Source organism: Chiloscyllium punctatum, chromosome 19 (genome assembly GCF_047496795.1).
Source record: "Chiloscyllium punctatum isolate Juve2018m chromosome 19, sChiPun1.3, whole genome shotgun sequence".
NCBI lineage: Eukaryota > Metazoa > Chordata > Chondrichthyes > Orectolobiformes > Hemiscylliidae > Chiloscyllium > Chiloscyllium punctatum.
In genome coordinates this window covers 84,976,543-84,997,385 of record NC_092757.1, presented here as the reverse complement: position 1 = coordinate 84,997,385, position 20,843 = coordinate 84,976,543, and the positions used below count along the sequence as shown (strand labels likewise).

Genomic DNA, 20,843 nt, shown 5'->3' with positions numbered 1-20,843 from the left:
TCTGGAGTCACATTTAGGCCAGACCAGGTATTTCCACTATCATCTCTGTAACTCCACTTTGTGCATTGTCTGCTGCCTCGTCTTTGCAACACAGAACTCTTACAGAGTGCTCCAGATGAGGCATGTCGAACTAACCAAGGCAGCCCCTCAAAAGGCAGGCTCCTTTGTCAACAATGCCCCAGAGTATACACAATGCAGATCCCATGCTCCGAGCATAGTAAATCCCAAAGGCTCAGGCAGCAGATCCTGCGTTCTAAAAGTAGCATATCCCAAGTAGCATATCCAAGTGGGTGGGGGGGATAGCAGATCTCAGGATCCAATCCACCTAAACCTTTGGACTGTGGAAGGAAACCCACGTGAACACAGGGAGGATGTGCAAACTCCACACAAACAGTCATCTCAGGTTAGAATCGAACCCAGGACCCTGGCGCTGTGAGGCAGCAGTGCTAACCACTGAGCCAAAGTGCCTCCTGTCTCATGAAAGAATAAATTTTTAAAATCAGCACATTTCAGATAACCATCTTCGATAAGACCATAAGATTTTTAGTAGATCCCAGAGGCTCAGGCAGTAGATCCTGGACTCTGAAGGAAGCAGATCCAGGGCTTTGAGGGCAACAGATCCAGGGTATCAAATGAAGGAGATCCCAAAGTTTGGTGGCAGGAGATCCTGGGTACTGAAGGCAGCAGATCCCTGATCTGGGGCCAGGGGGTCCTGTGCTCTGAGATGGGTAGCAATTTCAAACACAACTTTTTTAAAATTTAGGATGTAGATGTTGCTGGCAAGGTCGTCGTTTGGTCCCAATGTCTAATTGCCCTTGAACCAAGTGGACTGCTACACCATTTCTGAGTGCAGACCAAGGAAGAATGGCCGATTTCCTTCCTGATGGCACATCAGATGGGATTTTCCAATAGTCAATAATAGTTTCATGGTCGTCACTTCTAACACCAGTTTTCAATTCCAAAGCTATTAGTTATATTTTAATTTTACCAGCTTTCCACGGTGGGATTTTAATCCATATCCCCAGAACATCAGCGTGGGCCTCTCCATTACTAAAGATTGAAATTAGTCTCACTTTCATGCATTTGGCTCATAACCCTCTAAATCTTTCCCATTCATGTACTTATCCAAATGTCTGAAAGGTACTGAAAAAGTCATACTGGACTCAAAATATTAACTGTGTTTTTCTCTCCACGGCCACTGCCAGACCTGCTGAGTTTCTCCAACGTTCTCCATGTTTGTTTCAGATTTCCAACATTCACAGTATGTTGCCTTAGTCATATCATGCCATCCTTGTAGGTACAGAGGAACTCTGAAGAAACTTTTTGTGCTAATCACAGATTTAATTTTCTGTTCAGTACTACAAGCTGCTTTATTCATGATGGACTCTGGACTAGAACTTGTGCCACTCTGCAGCTGTCTAGTTGGCATCGGAGTTAGCAAAGTTCATTGAGAGAGCTGCCCACACCCAGAACTCTGTAACTCTGCTGACCTGTCTCTAAAAACCTCTGCAACAAAGCTGGCTTCACATATTGAGTTTCAGGCCTACAGTATGTAGCATGCTGACATTATTTTAAAGGGGATAATTGAAGGCAAGATGCTCAATATTAAAGACTCACACCCAGTCAGACTGCAGCGAATGACCACATGTCACCCTGCTGTAACACAAGATGGGCTCTGGGTTCACCTATAACCAATCTCAGGCTTAGTTCTGGAAGCTTTCACCTACCTCGATGTCTGTTAGTTGTCTTATCAAACATTAGCATGGCATCTTCTACCTGCAAGACACAAAGGCACCTCAGGTTAGATCCATGTGCAATAATGTACAATGTCAGAAGATTCAATACTCAAACAAATATGTGGCTAGTTCATGGGCAACTTTGTAAACCATCACAGAATCGCGTAACAGTCTTGTGTTGATGGCTACAGGATTGTTTGTTGCTTCACACCCGGACTGCAGCACCAATAACAACCCCAACCCAATTCAACCACTAAAATAAAACAACAATTATTCCAAATAAAAGCTGGAAGAGCTGCAGATGCTGTAAATCAGAAACAAAACCAGAAATTGCTGGAAAAGCTCAGCAGGTCTAGCAGCATCTGTGGTGAATATTCCTAGTGCTTTTCAATTCGGTCACCAAGCTAACTGCACAATCTTCAATGATGGATTCTTTACTTGAACAAAATTTCGTCAAGGTGAACATTAGAGCTTTAAATAAGGGGGAATGTTTTACAGCCTTGACAGGGCACTGTCTGCTTGGTATCTCTATAACAATTATGTTTCTTATTCCTCTAGCTCCCCACTACCTTGGAAAATAGCCAATGACTTGCCAACAGAGGCAGATTTTACCCAGGACTTACAGTGAGTGACACAGCTCCATAAATCGCTCAGTGTGTTGTGGAGCAGTAGAGCTCTCCCTCCATTGTATGGAGAAGCCAGCCCTCTCTGACCCTGTAATGTCAGTGAGTATAACCGACAGCTATCGGCGCACACGCAACGTTCCCTATAAGTTCTGCTCAACTTAATCAGTCGGGGTTTTGGGTGGGAGGGCAACTATTTTTCCTGAGTGACTCAAGAGAATACGCATCTGTCCCGTTCCTGCATGACGGACAGCTCAAACCTCCTTTTATATCAGGCATAGGTGAGCCAGATGACACCACTGTCAAAGCACAGCAGGAGGAAGGGGAAGAATGAAGGTTCTGTATGGCTAACCGATAGCAATTGTCTCGGCACGGGAAATGCACAATCTTTGTGTGGTTGTACAGAACTACAGAGGTTCTACAGCATAGAAACAGCTCACCCTGTCCAACCAATCCATGCCAGCACTTGTGTTCCTCTTGAGTAGCCTCCATCCCTCTTCATGTAACAGCTTCAGTAAACACAAAGCTCCCTTCTCAATTATCCATGAATCTAGTGACAGCAAGTTCCACATTCTCACCATTCTTTGCTGAAGGAGGTTCCTTTTGTATCCTCTCTTCGATTCTCAGTGACTACCTTATATTGATGGGGTCTAGTTTGTGCTCTGCATGCGCGTGTGTGTCTAGTCAAATGGATTAACCCAAGCTACTCAAGATGGAATCCAAACTGGTGATAACTAAGAAGCATAGACGGTATTCCCAGTGAAAAGGCTGTGCATCCACTGATCAGCCATTGTCCTGTTCTGCAGCCTTCCCAGTCAAACGCATGAAAACTGGATGGAATGTATCTGGCCGATGTAGCTGCACGGTCGGTTAGCTCAGTTGGCTGGACAGCTGGTTTGCGATGCAGAGTGACCCCAACAGTGAGGGTTCCAGTTGAGGTCCCACCTTCACAAACTCACCCCTTACCTGAGGCGAGGTGTCCCTCAGCTTAACCTCCCCACCGGTTGTGTTTCTCTCTGATGAGAGAGCAGCCCTATGGTCCTCTGGGATGATGGAGACTTCACAACGTCAAGCCTGGGAGGAAGCCAGGCTTCCCGGCTTGAGTTGGTGGGTTTAATTTGGGATTTGCATAGGAGTGCGTGTAAAGGAATGGGGAGGGCAAAGGAGCTTTACCTAGCCTCACTGTTTCAGGTTAGGGCAAGTCAATCCATCTAACCAACTGTTCCACATTGTTCCCTACTGGGAGGTGGATAGCACGAGGGAACATAGCTTTAAACTGAGGGGTGATAGATATAGGACAGATATCAGAGGGAGGTTCTTTACTCAGAGAGTAGTGGGGGCATGGAGCGCACTGCCTGCAACAGTAGTGGACTCACCCTTCAGACCATTTAAATGGCCACTGGACAAACATATGGATGAGAATGCAATAGTGTAGTTTAGATGGGCTTCAGATTGGTTCCACAGTTCGGCGCAACATCGAGGGCCGAAAGGCCAGTACTGCACTGTAAAGCTCTATGTTCTAAGATGGTATATGCACCCTCACGGTATAGACACATCCTCAAGGAATGGTCACTTACAGCAAGAGGGTAGCAGGTGCTCACGGACTCCAGCCCAAATGAGGACACTTGACGAAAAAGGCAAGTGCACATATCATATGTCAAATTCCACCTACAGTTCAGTCGCAGGTTCTCTTATTTAAACTAACACAGAATACCTTTCAATACAAAAAAAATCCAATTCTTTCTGTGAGCCTCACTGCAAAATAACAACTCAATTTCTATTCACTTCAATGGTTTGCAACCTGAATCCTATTTTATCTTGAAATGCTGTATCTCACTGCTGACTGACCGAGGCAATAATGGATTGCCAAATGCTTAATCCCAGGCGCACACCTGCAGTCCAAGCGTGTCAGCTGCTGTCTGCATCCCACTGTCTACCGTCATCTTCCGAATCCTGTCCCAGGTTCCTGAGCTGTCAATAACCAGGGTGGATTAAGCGGACTATTCTCCAGCCAACTCTATCCTTACTGAGCCTGACATTATCAAACAGGAGGCAGCTTCGCCAGCATCAACACGAACCTTCACCACCTCCCCCTGCTCCCCCCAAGCCCCTGGCTAATGTGAAACTTGATCAACAAGAAATGCAGGTCTACTTTGACAAACTTCACATCAGAAACATCCCAAAGTCTCCGTCTAGAGGTCAGGTGCTGGTCCCCAGCACATCCCTACCAAACACCCCATCCCCCTCTTTCCAATACTTATGCCAATCTGATACACAGCGACTTATTCCATTTATTCAGTGTCACTGGCGGGGCCAGCATTTATCGCCCATCCCTAGTTGCCCTAGGGAAGGTGGTGCCTTCTTGAACCACTGCAGTCCACGTGCTGTAGGTTGACCCACAGTACTGGGATGAGAATCTCACTCTCTCCTGCTTGACACTATAAAGTTCTGATTTATAACTGGTGACATGGTGGCACAGTGGTTAGCACTGCTGCCTCACAGCGCCAGAGACCCGGGTTCAATTCCCGCCTCAGGCGACTGACTGTGTGGAGTTTGCACATTCTCCCCGTGTCTGCGTGGGTTTCCTCCGGGTGCTCCGGTTTCCTCCCACAGTCCAAAAATGTGCAGGTTAGGTGAATTGGCCACGCTAAATTGCCCGTAGTGTTAGATGGAGGGGTAAATGTAGGGGTATGGGTCTGGGTGGGTGCGCGTCGGTGTGGACTTGTTGGGCCGAAGGGCCTGTTTCCACACTGTAAGTAATCTAATCTAATCTAATCAAACGTAGACCTCCCATCCCCCTTTCACAGTCAGTTCCTGTTAGCCTGGGTCGGTTCAGCTGCCTGGAGTGTGCGGGGCCAGCATTTTACAGAATGGAATCATATGGCACAGATAACCCCTCGGCCCGTCAAGTCTACACTGAGAAAACTACACTAAACCTACACCAGCCCCACTTGCCAGCACTTGGCCCACAGCCTTCAATGTTACGACATTTTGAGTGTTCATCCATGTACTCCTTACAGGTTGTGAGGTTACCCACCTCGACTATCCCCTCCCAGACAGAACACTCCAGATTCCCACCACCCTCTGTTACAGATCACCCAGCCAGAAATGTGCAGCCACTTCGGAAAATCCCTTGCGGAATGAAAAAAAAATCCTATAAATAAGAATCAAAGGGCTGAGAATGTGAGGGGAATGGGATGGAGAAGTAAGGGGGAGATGGCCGATTGAAGTTTGTTAGTTGGAAAACTGCTCAGACACCCAGCTCCGAACACCAATGACATTGGCTGCGCACGGGAATAGAAATCAGCCAGAGGGATATACGCACAATCAAACAGGCAGGATCAAGCAAGAAACAGATCTCTGGAGAGATGGGGGGACCTGATGACAAGTGGCAAGCTGAGGGAGATACAGACAGACAGAAGACTGAAAGGCCATATCTTGGGAACTGCAGTCAGAAACAAAGTCAACTGATAAAGGAATCTTTCATTAAATTAGCTGTCACTGGTTTCAAACTGAATGTCTCCTCTTCCTCACGGTTACAGAGGTCTCTATTTGACGCTGAAATGGTGCAGGTCCACTGCACACACACTATAGCATAAATCAGCAACAACAACATAGGCAATGCTACTGGGCTGGTAACCAACATGCAGCTCCCCCATGGTGGCTGCAGGAATCTCACTGCAGTTCATTAATAAAACGAGAATAGAACAGAATTCTCACGACTAACCGTCATTTAACCTCCAGAGTATTGGAAAAGAAGCTGCTGCTCACAAGAGGAAATCTGCTGTCCTTACCCAGTCTGGCCTCAATGTGACTCCAGGCCCCACACCAATGTGATTAACTTTTAATGGCTCAGCAAGCCTCCCAGTAGTTGACATAGCCCGGAGTGCTCATTAGAGACTAAGATGACCCAGGGGTTGGTTTAATCTGAGAGCCACCAAGCCTCAGGCAAGGGGAGAGACTGAGAAGGCAGAATCTTCATGATGAGCTCAGCCAGTACAGGAATCGAACCCACGCTGTTGGCGTTACTCAGCCAGCCAGGGTTGGGCTCCACTCCGAGTGCTCAAAAGTGTTTAGAGATGGACAGTTAGTGCTGGCCTTGCCAGGGATGCTCACATCCAATGAACAAATAATGAAGGCCTTATTTTGTCTTGGCATGGTTTTACAGTGTTGAGCCCCAGATGGTGCTAACAATCACCCCTCCCCTACAAAGGTACTGTTGAGTGGAGAAACCTCTGAGCAAATGCAGCACCAACTCAATGTCAAGTGGAACTGCATCATCAATCGCTCACTGACTTTAGGTCCTGCTCACAACTTTCTCTCCCAAAGTCCTGAGAAATGATTCTCCTTTGATGTGATGGCTGAATATATTCAACTATTGGAATCTGCATGTTGTCCTCGTGTCTGCGAGGGTTTCCTGCAGGTGCTGGGGTTTCCTCCCACAGTCCAAAGATGTGCAGGTTAGGTGGACTGTCCAAGCTAAACTGCCTGTAGTGTCCATGGATATGCAGGCTAGGTGGGTTAGCCACAGCAGATGCGGGGTTACAGGGAATGGGTCTGGATGTGATGCTCTTCAAAGGGTTGGTGGTGACTTGACGGGCTGCATGGCCTCTATGTGCACTGCAGGGATTCTATGAACATGATCATTCTAATGTGCTGTGCTATTTATGTTAGCTCCCATTACATCTGAGATGTGGGACTCATAGGATTGAAGAATTCACTGAACTTTTATTACATCATTAGGTACCGACAAAGGTCCATTTACAATCACGGGCACTTGTGTGCCTGGGGTCAAACGAAGCCATTCTATTGTACTGTACCATACTTCCCTCAGTATGCAATGCTGAAGAGGACTCAGTAAGATGGAGACCGAGAGCCTTACAGACTTTTCTTTATTTTCACACACATCTAGAGAGGTGGGAGTTGAATTTGAGCCTCCTGGCACAGAGGAGGGGACACTATAAGGACACAAAGCCTGACTAAAACCTTTAGGTGTCATCCCACATCCCACAGAAGGGTGAGGGACCCTGAGCATGTCACTTCAAGGAAACTGCTCATCTTCTGCGAGATGCTATCTACTCAAGAGCAGCTCTGGAGAGCAATAAATATCAGCCATGTCTCACCAGTGAGTTTAAAAAAAACACACAACTAACACTGGAGATGTCACACTACACTGCTGGGAGTTTTGTAAAAGATTTGCATGTAAGACCCCATACAATATGATACCCCATTTTAACTGTCCTGTCCTCTTCCAGTCTCATTCATGTACAATTTGACCTGTAGGTAATGTTCCTCTCCAATGACAATTGTCTTCTTAAACCACCTGAGAGTGCACCTGAAGCTGTGAATTAGAATGAGATTGCGCCAGAATTCCAGTACAATTACTAAACTTTAAACAACGTCAAGTCTGAAAGGAGAGCATACCCAGGTTCAAACTGCTTTAGGACTGAAGGAGGAAGACGACCTCCAGAATAGAAAAGAGAGCTCAGAGGAGAAGCAGAAATATCATGGACACGCAGCCAGGGTTCCCCTCCCAGATTTATGATGAAAGGCAGGAGGAAAAGGAAACGCATTGATAGAGCACCTCTCACAACCAAAGGCAATCCCAAAGTGCTTCACACCGAGTAAAACAATTATTGAAATGAAGAAAAGTGCAGAGTTGTGATTTTAAGAGGTGAGTTTTGTCCTGGTTAATTTTAGAGAGACAGATGCTGAACAGTCTATGAGAAGATAAACAATTTGCGAAGCCTTGGGTTTTTCTAAAGCTGGAACAATAGAAGCAGCCTGAGCGGGTATGGTTAAGCTCTCACAGATCCAGGACTTCTAGTTCGCTTTCAGCAGTTGTTGCTGAGGTCTCAGCAGGGGTTGGAAGGCAGTGAATCCCTCTCTGCTGCTACACTCTCTCTCTCCGAGTTGTCTTTTGATGTTCTTTCCTCCTGGATTGGAGAACTGTATATGCAACAATCTATTTTTTGAATTTGCCTTTTTGCCAAGTATGCATTCATGGGATGTTATTATAGTGGAACACTTAATGTTTAGTAGGAAAATAATCTATCATTCTGTGAAGTTTTCCAAAAGAGTTAAGTTATTCAAAACTCCTCTTTGTTTTGTTGTATTTTAACTGTAGTGTTGAATAAATTGTGGTTTGCTTAATGTCAAGTAGTTTGACCTGGGCACAAGAAGAACTGACAAACAACCACATGATGATCAGAATCCTGGCTTTGATAACGCAGATGATCAGCCAGCAGATTGCAAACATTCAGTCTCGGTTACCACCAGCAGATAACATGTTGTCATTGACACTGGTTTAGGAGGTGAATATTATCCAGTGTACTACAACAGAGGACCTCCAAGCTCATATACCTGCAGTGTCCACCAGCTATGAATAGTTTCAAGTGTACCTTAAATTACATATTTCCGAATCAACCTATTCATAGATGTTCTTATACTCTTCCAAACCAGACAGGACTTGAACTTGGATCTTCTGATCCAGAGGTAGAGACATTACCACTGTAACACCACAATCCTCACATCAATGTATAATTAATAAATCAATACTTTATTTATTTTGTTACCTTCAATGGCTAGGTATTTATCATCCCTTAACAGAACCTATTAAATACTGACACAGGGAGCCCTTCCTCAGGTGTCTTTAAAATGTGTCACTGGAATCTTGACACACAGTGTTAGTGCCCACATCTCTGGACTAGAAGGTCTGGATTCAAGCCCCATTTGCCTCAGAGAGGTGTATCAGAATGTGTCTAAGCTCTTTTATAAGTACCAAGGGATTTGCTTTCCACCTGCCAAGACAACACCTCCCTCAGTCCAGACTCTGGAGCAAGGCTTGAACCGATAACATTACAGCACGGCAGTGAGAGTGCTACTTAGTGATCCGTGACCTCACAGAAAGAATCCACTTTGACCTGGCACCACGAGATTGAGAGGAAGAGAGAGAGAGAGCGGAAGAGAGAGAGAAAAAAAGGAAGACAGGGAGAGAGAGAAAAGAAGAGAGGGAGAGAGAGAAAGGAAGAGAGGGAGAGAGAGAAAGGAAGAGAGGGAGAGAGAGAAAAGTAGAGAGGGAGAGAGATAGAGAGACAGAGGGGAGAGAGAGAGAGAGAGAGAGAGAGAGAGGGGAGAGAGAGAGAGAGAGAGAGACTATTTTTATCAACACATGGTCTGTGCCTGCACTTGAACCTGGGAGCACAAAATGTAAACTGTGATAGAAAATTAATTCCATTCTACATCTTTACATCTACCGCCTCAATGAACACAAACATTTAAAAAGATAATTTTTTTTAAACTGTGCTGTCAAGAGTGCTCGAGAGGAGATCAGACACTGGATACACAAAATTAATGCCAGGGTTGGTACAAATTTGCAAAGCTGACATGATAGGGTGAAGTCCTGAAATGACAAAGAGGTAAATATTCTAATTGTTTTGTCAGAAGTACATCAGTGGAGTACTGTGTATTCTCTAAGAAACAGTTATGATTGTGAGTCTAGTGTGGTTCTTCTTCAGCAAGGGCCACATATTGGACTCAAAACACTAACTCTGTTTCTCTCTCCACAGATGCTACCAGACCTGCTGTGCTCAACCAGAATTCTCTGTGTTTGCTTCAGATTTCCAGCATCCAGGAGTATTTTACTTTTATTTTAATGTCAAACACTGAACTGGAGTGACCCTGCCGTGCCCAAAGGAAATGCAGGTTAAGTGAATGGGCCTTCCTAAATTGCCCAAAGTGTTCAGGGATGTGTAGGTTAGGTGCATTAGTCAGGGGTAAATATAGGTTAGGGGAATGGTTCAGGGTGGATTACTTCGGTAGGATAAGTCTTCTCAGGAGCCCAGAGGGTTCCCGAAACTGCACGGCTGAGCCTCGGAACGGATCACGTGTTGAGAAGGGAAGGGGGCTCATGCGTACGTAGCTTCTCCCCCTATATCCTGGTGGAGGAGAAACTAGAAAGGACTGTTTGAAAGTTATTGCCTTACTCCACAAGATCATGGGATCTCCTTCCAGGTGCATCCCCAGCACTGATCACCACAGTAAATAAGGGCAGCTACCACTACCTCTTCACAGGATGAGACACCAGGATTCCATGACTCCTACTTTCCCAAGACACCAAAGGTGTCACCACTCCCTTGTTCAGTACTCAAAAGTGGGTTTTATTCATGTGAGTCATACAGAAGAAGACCCTTCGGTCCAACTCATCCATGCTGACCAGATTTCATCAAATCATAGAATCCCTGTAGTGTGGAAACAGGCCCTTCAGCCCAACAGGTCCACACCGACCTTTCAAAGAGTAATCCACCCAGACCTATTAGCCTACCCTATACTTACCCCTGACTAATGCACCTAACCTACACATCTCTGCACACTATGGGACAATTTCCCATGGTCAATCCACCTAACCTGCACATCTTTGGACTGTAGGAGGAAACCGGAGCACCCGGAGGAAACCCATGCAGACACTGGGAGAATGTGCAAACTCCACACAGACAGTCGCCCGAGGCTGGAATCAAACCCGAGTCCCTGGCGCCGACAGGCAGCCGTGCTAACCACTGAGCCACCATGTCGCCCCAAACTGAATGAGTGTCTGGAACTGAACTAGTCCCATTTGCCTTCGTTTGGCCCATATCCCTCTAAACCTTTCTAATCCACGTACCTTTTCCACTTGGGGAAAAAAAACCCACACCTGGTTAGATTCTGTAAACGTTCAGACCACCAGTTGTACCAAGTCAGGAACTAGCTTGTTCAATGAGTGCATCACCCTAGTGGTGATATGACTTGACTAGTAATCCAAAGGTCTGGCTGAATATTCTGGAAATAGGAGCTCCAATCCCACCGCTGCAGCAGGGGGAATTCAAAAACTTTAACAAATCTTGACTTGAAATGAAAATAGCTAGTTTCAGTGACAGTGAATAAAGATTGCTGCATAAAATATCTTGTTCACTGAAGCCTCTTAGGGAAAGAGCACTGCTTTCTCTACCCAACCTGGCCTCTATGTAACTCCAGGCCTACAGCAATGTACTTAACTGTTAACTACTCTCTGAAATGGTCCAGCAAACCTTCCCAAGGGCAAGAGATGGATACAGAGGCAGAGGTGAAGGTAATAGTAAGGCTGAAAAGAATATAACCCTCGAGAGAGAATAAAGAGCTTGGGTCCCTTTGCTCTCAACAGGAAAGCTGGCATCCTGATAGAGGCATTAAAAATTAAGAAAGAGTTTGATAGGGTGGACATCGAACATGCAGTGGAGTTCAAAACTAGGCATTAGAGACTAATATGTCTGAGAATAAATCTCTCACTACAGAGAGACTATGGAACTTGCTGACTCTCAGTGCAGTGAGCGCAGAGGGTATTTTAGGAGTAGCCAGGTAAGTAAATGTAGAGATAAAAGGATGTGTTGATGAGGGACAGTCAGAGCAGGCCTTTGTGGTGCAGGAGCCCTAGTTTAGACCTCTTGTGCAAACGTGATGAATCTGTGGAATACTGTGCCATTGGTGCAGAGTTTGGGGTCTTATTGTGTTGTGGACTCATCGGGATTTCGACTTTGAGACGGTCCATATTCACTCCCCATGAGATTCACGTAATTCTCACAGAGACTGGGGATGATCATCCAGTCATTCTGCAGAGTCAGGTTCCAAACAACTGCAATCCTCAAGCTCTCAACGTTTTTCCTGTAAGTTTTCAATGAACTGACTCCCCTTTCCAGCTCTTATATGTTCAGTGAGTGGGCGGAGTGCAATAAAGGGTTAACAATGCTCACACATTTCCCCAGCCCTCATCCTCACAAAAAATACAATGGTTTCCAGCCCAGTGCCTCACAAAGCCATCATGTCTCTGCTGATGAAAGATGTGACTAAATGTTTTAATGACTGTTTGTTTCCCAGGCAATTATTGCCTGACCTCAATAAAATTCCCATCAATTGATGGACCCAGTCAGGCCTGTGAATAGGAAGGTGGTCTGACTAGCTGCATGTCCTCAGAAGTCCCAGCCTGGTCCAAAAAGAAACCAGAGAGCCTGCTCAGAGCCGCCCGTCCGTTAGTGCTTCCTGTCATGAGCCGGGCTTTGGAGTGTGACAAAGCAGAGATGGTACCTTGGTAAATGTCACTGTCCCAGTAATCCAGAACCCCAGCCTAATGTTCTGGTGACACGTGCTTGAATCCCACCACAGCAGACAGTGACATTCGAATTCAATAAAAACTGGAATCGAAAGCTAGCCTAATGATGACCGCTGTCATTAAAAAAAAAACCCTCTGTTTCTCTAATGCCCTATAGGGATGAGAAATCTTCTGGCCTAATGTGACTCCAGACCCACAGCAAAAGCAGACTGTTACCAGTCTGATGGGTAATATACACTGGCTGAGCCAGCAATGTGCAGATCCCATATTAAAAACACTCACATGCAGCAGTTCAGCCTGACTTAATCCTCTTGTTTGTCTGTAGCATGATTCATGCGAGAGTGAGTCCACCCCAGGCACTTCTGCACCCTGTCAATTGTAGTCCTGTTGCTGTTTCAAAGCCCCCTGTACTATCCAGTCGAGAGTGGGAACCAGGTTTGATGGGAGACTTGCCCAATTTGCTGAGATGGCATTTCCCAGCATGCACTAGCAGGTGATCATCTCCCTCCTAGCAATGCGATGAACACCCAGGTCGCAAACCGAACAGGAGATCTTTGTGTGTTACTCAATAACAAACACTCCCTCAGGGATAAATGTAAGCCTAATCCTGTGACATGGTTGGAAAGGTGTCCTTCAAGTTACAGTTGAGAGAACACATCTGTATTGAGCAAACATATTCTGGCTGCCAAGGTACATCTTACGCAGCTCCCAGATCACTCTCCCTGGCTCTGTCAGCAGTCACACCACCGCTCCTAATTAATGGGACATCTCCATTCTTCAGAAACAGTAAAATCAGGAGGAGCTCTACAATTTATGGCTTTGCCCTTTGTTACATTCACAGTGTCACCTCTCCCTCCCAGTCCCCTCTGATCGCTATCCAAAGCTAAACCAAACCCTGAACACCCGGAGGGTACACACATAGACACAGGGAGAACGTGCAAACTCCACCCAGACAGTCGCCCAAGGCTGGAATCGAACCTGGGTCCCTGGCGCTGTGAGTCAGCAGTGCTAACCACTGAGACACCGTGGCACCCCAAATTCTGGGGAGATTTTCCAAAATGTAGAGTTGCATTCCACAGAGTTTAGCCAGTTTAACAGTGATTTAATTGGCGCTTTCAGCAGAACCACATGGGTTAGATACAAAAACGATCTCTCTCAGTGTGACGGCCTAAAACTAGGAGGCATTGAGCTTGATGCTTCAGGGGTAGAATTTCAAAACATTTCTTTGCTTAAAGGCTTAAAGAAATTTGAAAATCAGCATTTGGTCAATTCTTTATTTTAAATTGGGGACTGAAAGATTTTGTTAATCAAGAGGTATAAAGGTGCATGGGGCAGTGGCAGGTTAGGCCCTCCCAGAGTAATGGAACAGGCTGAAAGATCAAATGGTCTCCTCCTGATCCTTATATCATTCCTATTTTATAGCTGCCCGAGGGAGGAATCGAACTCGGGTCCTTGGCACTGTGAGGCAGTAATGCTAACCATTGAGCCACCGTGCCACCCCAAAGGAAAATGATTAGGCACTGTTTCCCAAAACAGGTAATCAAGAACCTCAGAGAAAAAAAACTGCAATATATTTATTATCAGTAACTCTATAACTTCCTTTCACTGGATAAGTTTGGATTGAGGTCAGAGTCATGTTGAGTGAGGCATGGGGAATGAGGAATGTGAGGATGGTGGGAACTAGAAACGGAAGAGATCAGGACAGTAGGAATGAGAAAGTGGAAAGCAGGAGATTGGGGTGGGAGAGAAAGCATAAGGAAGTGGTGATGAAGGAGCGAGGGGTTTGCGGGATAACAGGACTGAAGGAGAAGGGTTAGAATGAGAGAGGAGAGCTGAAAATGGAAGCCAGAAAGTGGAAGGTATAAGAAGGATAGAAGGAAGCAGGAATCCCATGGCTGAAGGCAGAGAAACCAGGATCCAGGGCGAGGTGAGTGGGGATAAAAGCTTGGATAACAGACAGTAAGGAGAGAAGTCTGGCAGAGCGAATATATAGGAAGCGAATATATAGCCGAACCGCCAGCAGAATGGCACCATCACCGACATAAACATCCCACCCACCATTCCCAACCTCCAAAACACTAACATCAAGTTCTCATTTATATAACATGTCCAGCGGATAATTCACATGGGTCCACAACATTTAAAAGGCAAGCAAATTGCAGTCAATAAGATGCATTGTTTGGCGAATAGAAACGCAGAGCACAGGATCAATATCTCCCCTGTGCTGAGTTAGCTGATCACAGGGTAAGGCTGCTATAATTAAGGACTGACAGGGGATAGAATCAGCCAGGGTGTCTGCTCTCAAAGACTGTCCACTGACCTGTGCTGGAAACGACATGTGACTGGATCATTGGATGAAGTCATCACCGGTCCCAGCTGTGATGCCCTCTATGACTCGTTGGCCTTTTAGCACTCAGTGTCTAGGCAACACAGTGAGGAGCCCTGTGGATCCATATATAATCGTGGCTTCAATAGGTAGGCACAGAGTGTTTCCATCTGCGCAGAAGTGCAAAACTCTAACCCATCGATATAAAGATAGTCATCAAGGAATCAAACAGAGAACTTAGAAGAACCACCTTTTTCCCAGAGAGTGGTGAGGATGTGATAATTACTACTAGGGTGGCCAAGGTGAATATTGTGAATGCACTCAAGGAGAGGCCAGATATACATATGAGGGAGAAGGGTATAGAGAGATGGGAGTTACATAAGGAAGGATAGGTTGGGCTGGATGTTACACACTGTATAGTCCATGCAACAACAGAGTAAATGAAGGATACAGGAGATGGAGGTCATTGGGTCAGGGCAGTGGGGTAGGTGGGAGGGTCATTATGATGATGATCCCTGGGGTAATGGGCTCCAGAGTTCAGGGTTTGTTGCTCCAAGTCCAAATACCTTAATGGTGAGACAAGGACTATATATGCTCAATTGTTTATTTAGTTTCAGAAGTGCACAGAGAAGCTGAGACAGAGAGATTCCGAGACAGAGAGATTCCGAGACAGAGAGACCCTGAGACGGAGAAACCCTGAGACAGAGAGAGACCCTGAGACGGAGATGTCCTGAGACAGAGAGACCCTGAGACGGAGAAACCCTGAGACAGACAGAATCCGAGACAGAGAGACCCTGAGACGGAGAGACCCTGAGACAGAGAGAGACCCTGAGACGGAGATGTCCTGAGACAGAGAGACCCTGAGACAGAGAGACCCTGAGACAGAGAGACTCTCAGAGGCAGATGAGGAACTGGAGTGGTTTCTCTACTGGTTTCCTCTACATTAAAAAATTAGAGGAATTTTTTAATATCACTGAATATTCCCACATCCAAAACTAAATACCTTTAGAAGCAGAATAAGAGGCAACATTTGCTTTAATACAAAGTGGATGATTTTGTCAGGCTGTGCAAAAAAGGAACATCACCTCTACTGTGTTCAGAACACTCTGCTGTCCTTAATTTCAAAATTTCAATTTCAGAAGGTCCTGCCCAATGCATAACTCAATCAACACCAATACTGAAACAAATGATCTGGTTCTTAACATATTACAGTTTGTGGGAGCTTGCTGTGCACAATTTGTCTTTCACATTTCCTCCATTGCAACAATAACTCTGCCTCAAACGTAGTTCGGGGATGCAAAACCCTCCAAGGTCGTCCTGAGATCATTAAAGTTGGTACATAAATGCAAGATATTCTTCTCTTTTTTTAATCCGACAGAAGAACAATTCAAGAGTGGGTATTGTTCTCAGGAATAATGAGACAATAAGGAGAGGTCATGCTTTCAAGGTGAGAGGTGGAAAGTTTAAGGGGGATACACGCAGCAAGTACTTCACACAGAGGGTGGTGGGCAGTTTGGAACGCGTTGCCAGCAGAGGTGGTAGAGGCAGGTACGGTAGATTCATTTAAGATGCGTCTGGACAGATGCAAGAGTAGGTGGGGAGCAGAGGGATACAAATGCTTAGGAATTGACCGACAGGTTTAGACAGTACATTTGGATCGGCTCAAGCTTGGAGGGCCGAAGGGCCTGTTCCTGGGCTGTAAATTTTCTTTGTTCTTTGAATCCTGTTAAACAAGTACATCTGAAACAATTGGAAATAGGGAAAAAAATTGGGATGTGTTTGCAAAAAATGAACCGTCGCCATCTCTCAAGAAAACCTGCAACTGTAAAGATATCTGGAACACGGTGGATTCAGACATCAATCTGCACCTAACAACTATAACAGTTCACTCCTCTGGACATGGGTTAGTGCCCACAATGAAACTACCACTCTCGCTGTTTAAATAATTCATTGCTAAGTATTTCCTTGTTCCAATCAAATAAAACAAGGAGAAAAAGGACACTGAAAACAGACTTAGACTCATCAAGAATCTTCACCACATCACTCAGAAACAACTCTCAGCATTTGACATACAATGACTTACAAAATGCAGGCAAATTAAAATGTAATTAAGAGGTTCATCAAAGCTTATTGTGACCATTTGACTTCTTAAATGATGCAGGTCTTTAAAACAAAGATACAGATGTGGTTTAAGTGGGCAACTTAATTGGGAGCAGAAGAGGCAGAAGCCTTGAGCGAGATTGGATGGATCTTTATTTGTTCAGACAGGGTAGTCTCCTGGTCCATCTATCATACCCATCAATGTCCTTCCTGTGGCACAATCTCAAAATTGCAGGGACTGAATGAACAGTTCACCACTACATCTTAACCTTTACTTTCTATGGCGCTCAGCATTTTTTATGTTAAGGTTCTCATCTATTGGAGGTGCCATTTTTACTGCCTGGTTAAATGATTAGGCATAGTCTGCAAACAATCATGGAAATCTCTCACTATTGGAGAGAGAGAGAGAGAGACAGCTGGTGATAGTTGGTATAAGGGCCAATGCTCTGTTAGCCTGGGACAAGATGACCTAGCAGGGCCTCCTGTACTCCCTGAGCCTGCTCAGAGATTAAACCCACCCTGCTGTGTCACTTCTTTTATTCATTCAGGATCAGGGCGTGAGTGGCCAGGCAAACATTTATTGCCCATCCCAAATTGCTCAGAGGGCAGTTAAGAATCAACCACATTGCTGTGGGTCTTGAGTCACATGTAGGCCAGACCAGGTTTCCTTCCCTAAAGGGCATTCATGGACCAGATGGGCTTTTCCAATTATTATTTCACGGTCAACATTCTTCCTCATCCACTTCCAAATTAATCCCCTGCTGTGACTTTGCAAACCTGTTCTGTAGTTAGTAGGAACAGACCTTGTGAGGTAACAGGGTTGCCACCACAGACAGTTCTTCTCACCAACTGGGTCTAATGCATAACAGGCAGCCTTCAACATGACAACAACCAACTTTGACCCAGCACCAATGTACACCTGACCCAGAGGTATCTAACCCGGGATGTGGGACACCCCTGAGTGTGAAAGTGAGTGAGTGGGAACGTGAGAGAGTGAGTGGGAACGTGAGAGAGTGAGTGAGTCTGACAGTGAATTTGATAGTGTCAGCACTAACAGAGTCAGCTGTTCCATGCCTGGAGTTTACATGTGAAGAAGCCTCCAATACACAAGGTGCTGAAAGGTACTTGCTAAAAGCTCCTTTGTGACTGGAGGCTGCTGGGATGAAGGACCCGAGACTATGTTGCTGGAAAAGGATCAGGATTCCTGATGAACGGCTTATGCCTGAAATGTTGATTTTCCTGCTCCTCTGATGCTGCCTGACCTGCTGTGCTTTTCCAGTAACACATTCTCTACTCGGATATCCAGCGGCTGCAGTCCTCACTATCTCCCTGGGGTGAAGGAGCACTGATGTATACCTGGGTACTGTGTGTCATACTGTACCAATCACCGGTACTGGTTATCATACTGTACCAATCACCGGTACTGGGTATCATACAGTACCCATTACAGGTATTGGGTATCATACTGTACCAATCACTGGTATTGGGTATTATACATTACCAATCACTGGTACTGGGTATCATACTGTACCAATTACAGGTATTGGGTATCATACTGTACCAATCACTGGTACTGGGTATCATACTGTACTAATTACAGCTACTGGGTATCATACTGTACCAATCACTGGTACTGGGTATCATACTGTACCAATCACTGGTACTGGGTATCATACTGTACTAATTACAGCTACTGGGTATCATACTGTACCAATCACTGGTACTGGGTATCATTCTGTACCAATTACAGTATTGGGTATCGTACAGTACCAATCACTGGTACTGGGTATCATACAGTACCAATCACTGGTACTGGGCATCATACAGTACCAATCACTGGTACTGGGTATCATACAGTACCAATTACTGGTATTGGGTATCATACTGTACCAATTACTGGTATTGGGTATCATACAGTACCAATTACTGGTACTGGGTATCATACTGTACCAATTACCGGTACTGGGTATCATAGTGTACCAATTACCGGTACTGGGTATCATAGTGTACCAATTACTGGTACAGGGTATCATACTGTACCAATTACAGGTATTGGGTATCATACAGTACCAATTACTGGTACTGGGTATCATACTGTCCCAATTACCGGTATTGGGTATCATACAGTACCAATTACTGGTACTGGGTATCATACTGTCCCAATTACTGGTATTGGGTATCATACAGTACCAATTACTGGTACTGGGTATCATACTGTCCCAATTACTGGTACTGGGTATCATACTGTACCAATTACTGGTACTGGGTATCATACTGTCCCAATTACTGGTATTGAGTATCATACATTATCAATCACTGATGACTTAGGATGGAAATGGGCGGCACAGTGGCACAGTAGTTAGCACTGCTGCCTCACAGCGCCAAAGACCCGGTTCAATTCCCGCCTCAGGCGACTGACTGTGTGGAGTTTGCACATTCTCCCCGTGTCTGCGTGGGTTTCCTCCAGGTGCTCCGGTTTCCTCCCACAGTCCAAAGATGTGCAGGTCAGGTGAATTGGCCATGCTAAATTGCCCGTAGTGTTAGGCAAGGGGTAAATGTAGGGGTATGGGTGGGTTACGCTTCGGCAGGGCGGTATGGACTTGTTGGGCCGAAGGGCCTGTTTCCACACTGTAAGTAATCTAATCTAATCTAATCTAATTTCATGAGGTAGTGTGCTGTCACCATTCCTCCTTCCTACTCTTAAAATAACAAATGTTAATCAGGCTAGTCTGCCCCTAGTGGGCCATGTAACAAAACAAACTCAAACATGGAAACTTATCGAAATAGAACAGAAATCCTCCTCTCAATGGTGAGATTGAGGGCCAGTCTAATTAGCAGTGTTAAATGATAGACAACTATCCAGTCTTAACAAGGGGCATTTGTCTTCCCCATAAGAGGTAGGTGATAGCATTAGGAAGAAGTTACACCAATTAGTCAGGCATCATCAGAAAGATGATCAGGAGCCAGGGATGACCCATCAGTCTTCCTGGGGTCCTGAAGATAGACTGCTCTTCTTCCAGCCGAACATTGTGTGACACCATTAGATTGGGTTGGACCTAATGACATCTCCAACATTAACCCTTTAAGAACCATCAATTGTAGGCTCCAATGGAAGTACTCAGGAAGGTCTGATGGGTGGAGGGAGTCTGTGAGTCTAATTTACACCAGCTCTAAGGAACCTTACCCAGTATTTCCTTTCTATTCAAACCCAGTGTAAGCACAAATTCTCTCATCTTCATCAGCTCAGGGGTTCCATGATGAGGAATCCTGGCTAAGTCTCTACAATCCCCTCGGATTTCGCAGTAGACACGGTAACATGTAAATGAGCTTTAGGATACCTGGTATGCTTTCAGATTTACAATCCTACTCATGTTAACGGACTAAAAAAAGGGACTTTTTTTCTTTAATAGGAAACAAGAAACATTTAGCATCAAAGATCCTTAGGCTAATTATACCAACAGCGTTCCTTTCTCTCCCTTTGAAGAGACTGAATCTCAACTCCCAAAGTGCAGGGGGCCTCAGCAATTGATTCCAGTGAGGATTTAAACATCAAGATGAAGCAAATCTTGTCCTGGCTCCTCTCTTGTGTCAGTGTGGAGTTTGCACGCTCTCTGCCAGATGCTCTGGTTTCCTCCTACTGCCCAAAGATGTGCAGGTTAGGGTGGGTCAGCCATGGTTAAAAACCTCATGTGGGGTTAGGGGCATGGGGTGGGATGCTCTTCGGAGTGTCGGTACAGATGTGATGGGCTGAACAGCCTCTTTCTGCACTGTAGGACTTCTACAATTCTCTCTTCCATGACTGTGGAAACCCTGGTTTCAGGAATGAACACACCCCCAATAGAGATGAGCCTAATCTGCAGACTGACCCATTGGGAATGGTGTTGATTAGCAGTCTGCAGGTACCCAGCTCAGACCCTTTGGCCAACATGAGTCCCCTTCGT

General features: G+C 45.4%; 1 protein-coding gene across 25 annotated transcripts in view; it reads right to left on the bottom strand.

Annotated features, from left to right (window-relative positions):
• LOC140491556 (RNA-binding protein Musashi homolog 2) overlaps positions 1-20,843 on the bottom strand; it is a 573,466-nt gene that overhangs the window by 302,126 nt on the left and 250,497 nt on the right. For all 25 annotated transcript variants that reach the window (XM_072589910.1, XM_072589909.1, XM_072589920.1 and 22 more), the window contains exon 7: positions 1,728-1,776. In XM_072589910.1, the coding sequence (XP_072446011.1) occupies positions 1,728-1,776 (49 nt within the window). The remainder of the gene's footprint in view (positions 1-1,727; positions 1,777-20,843) is intronic.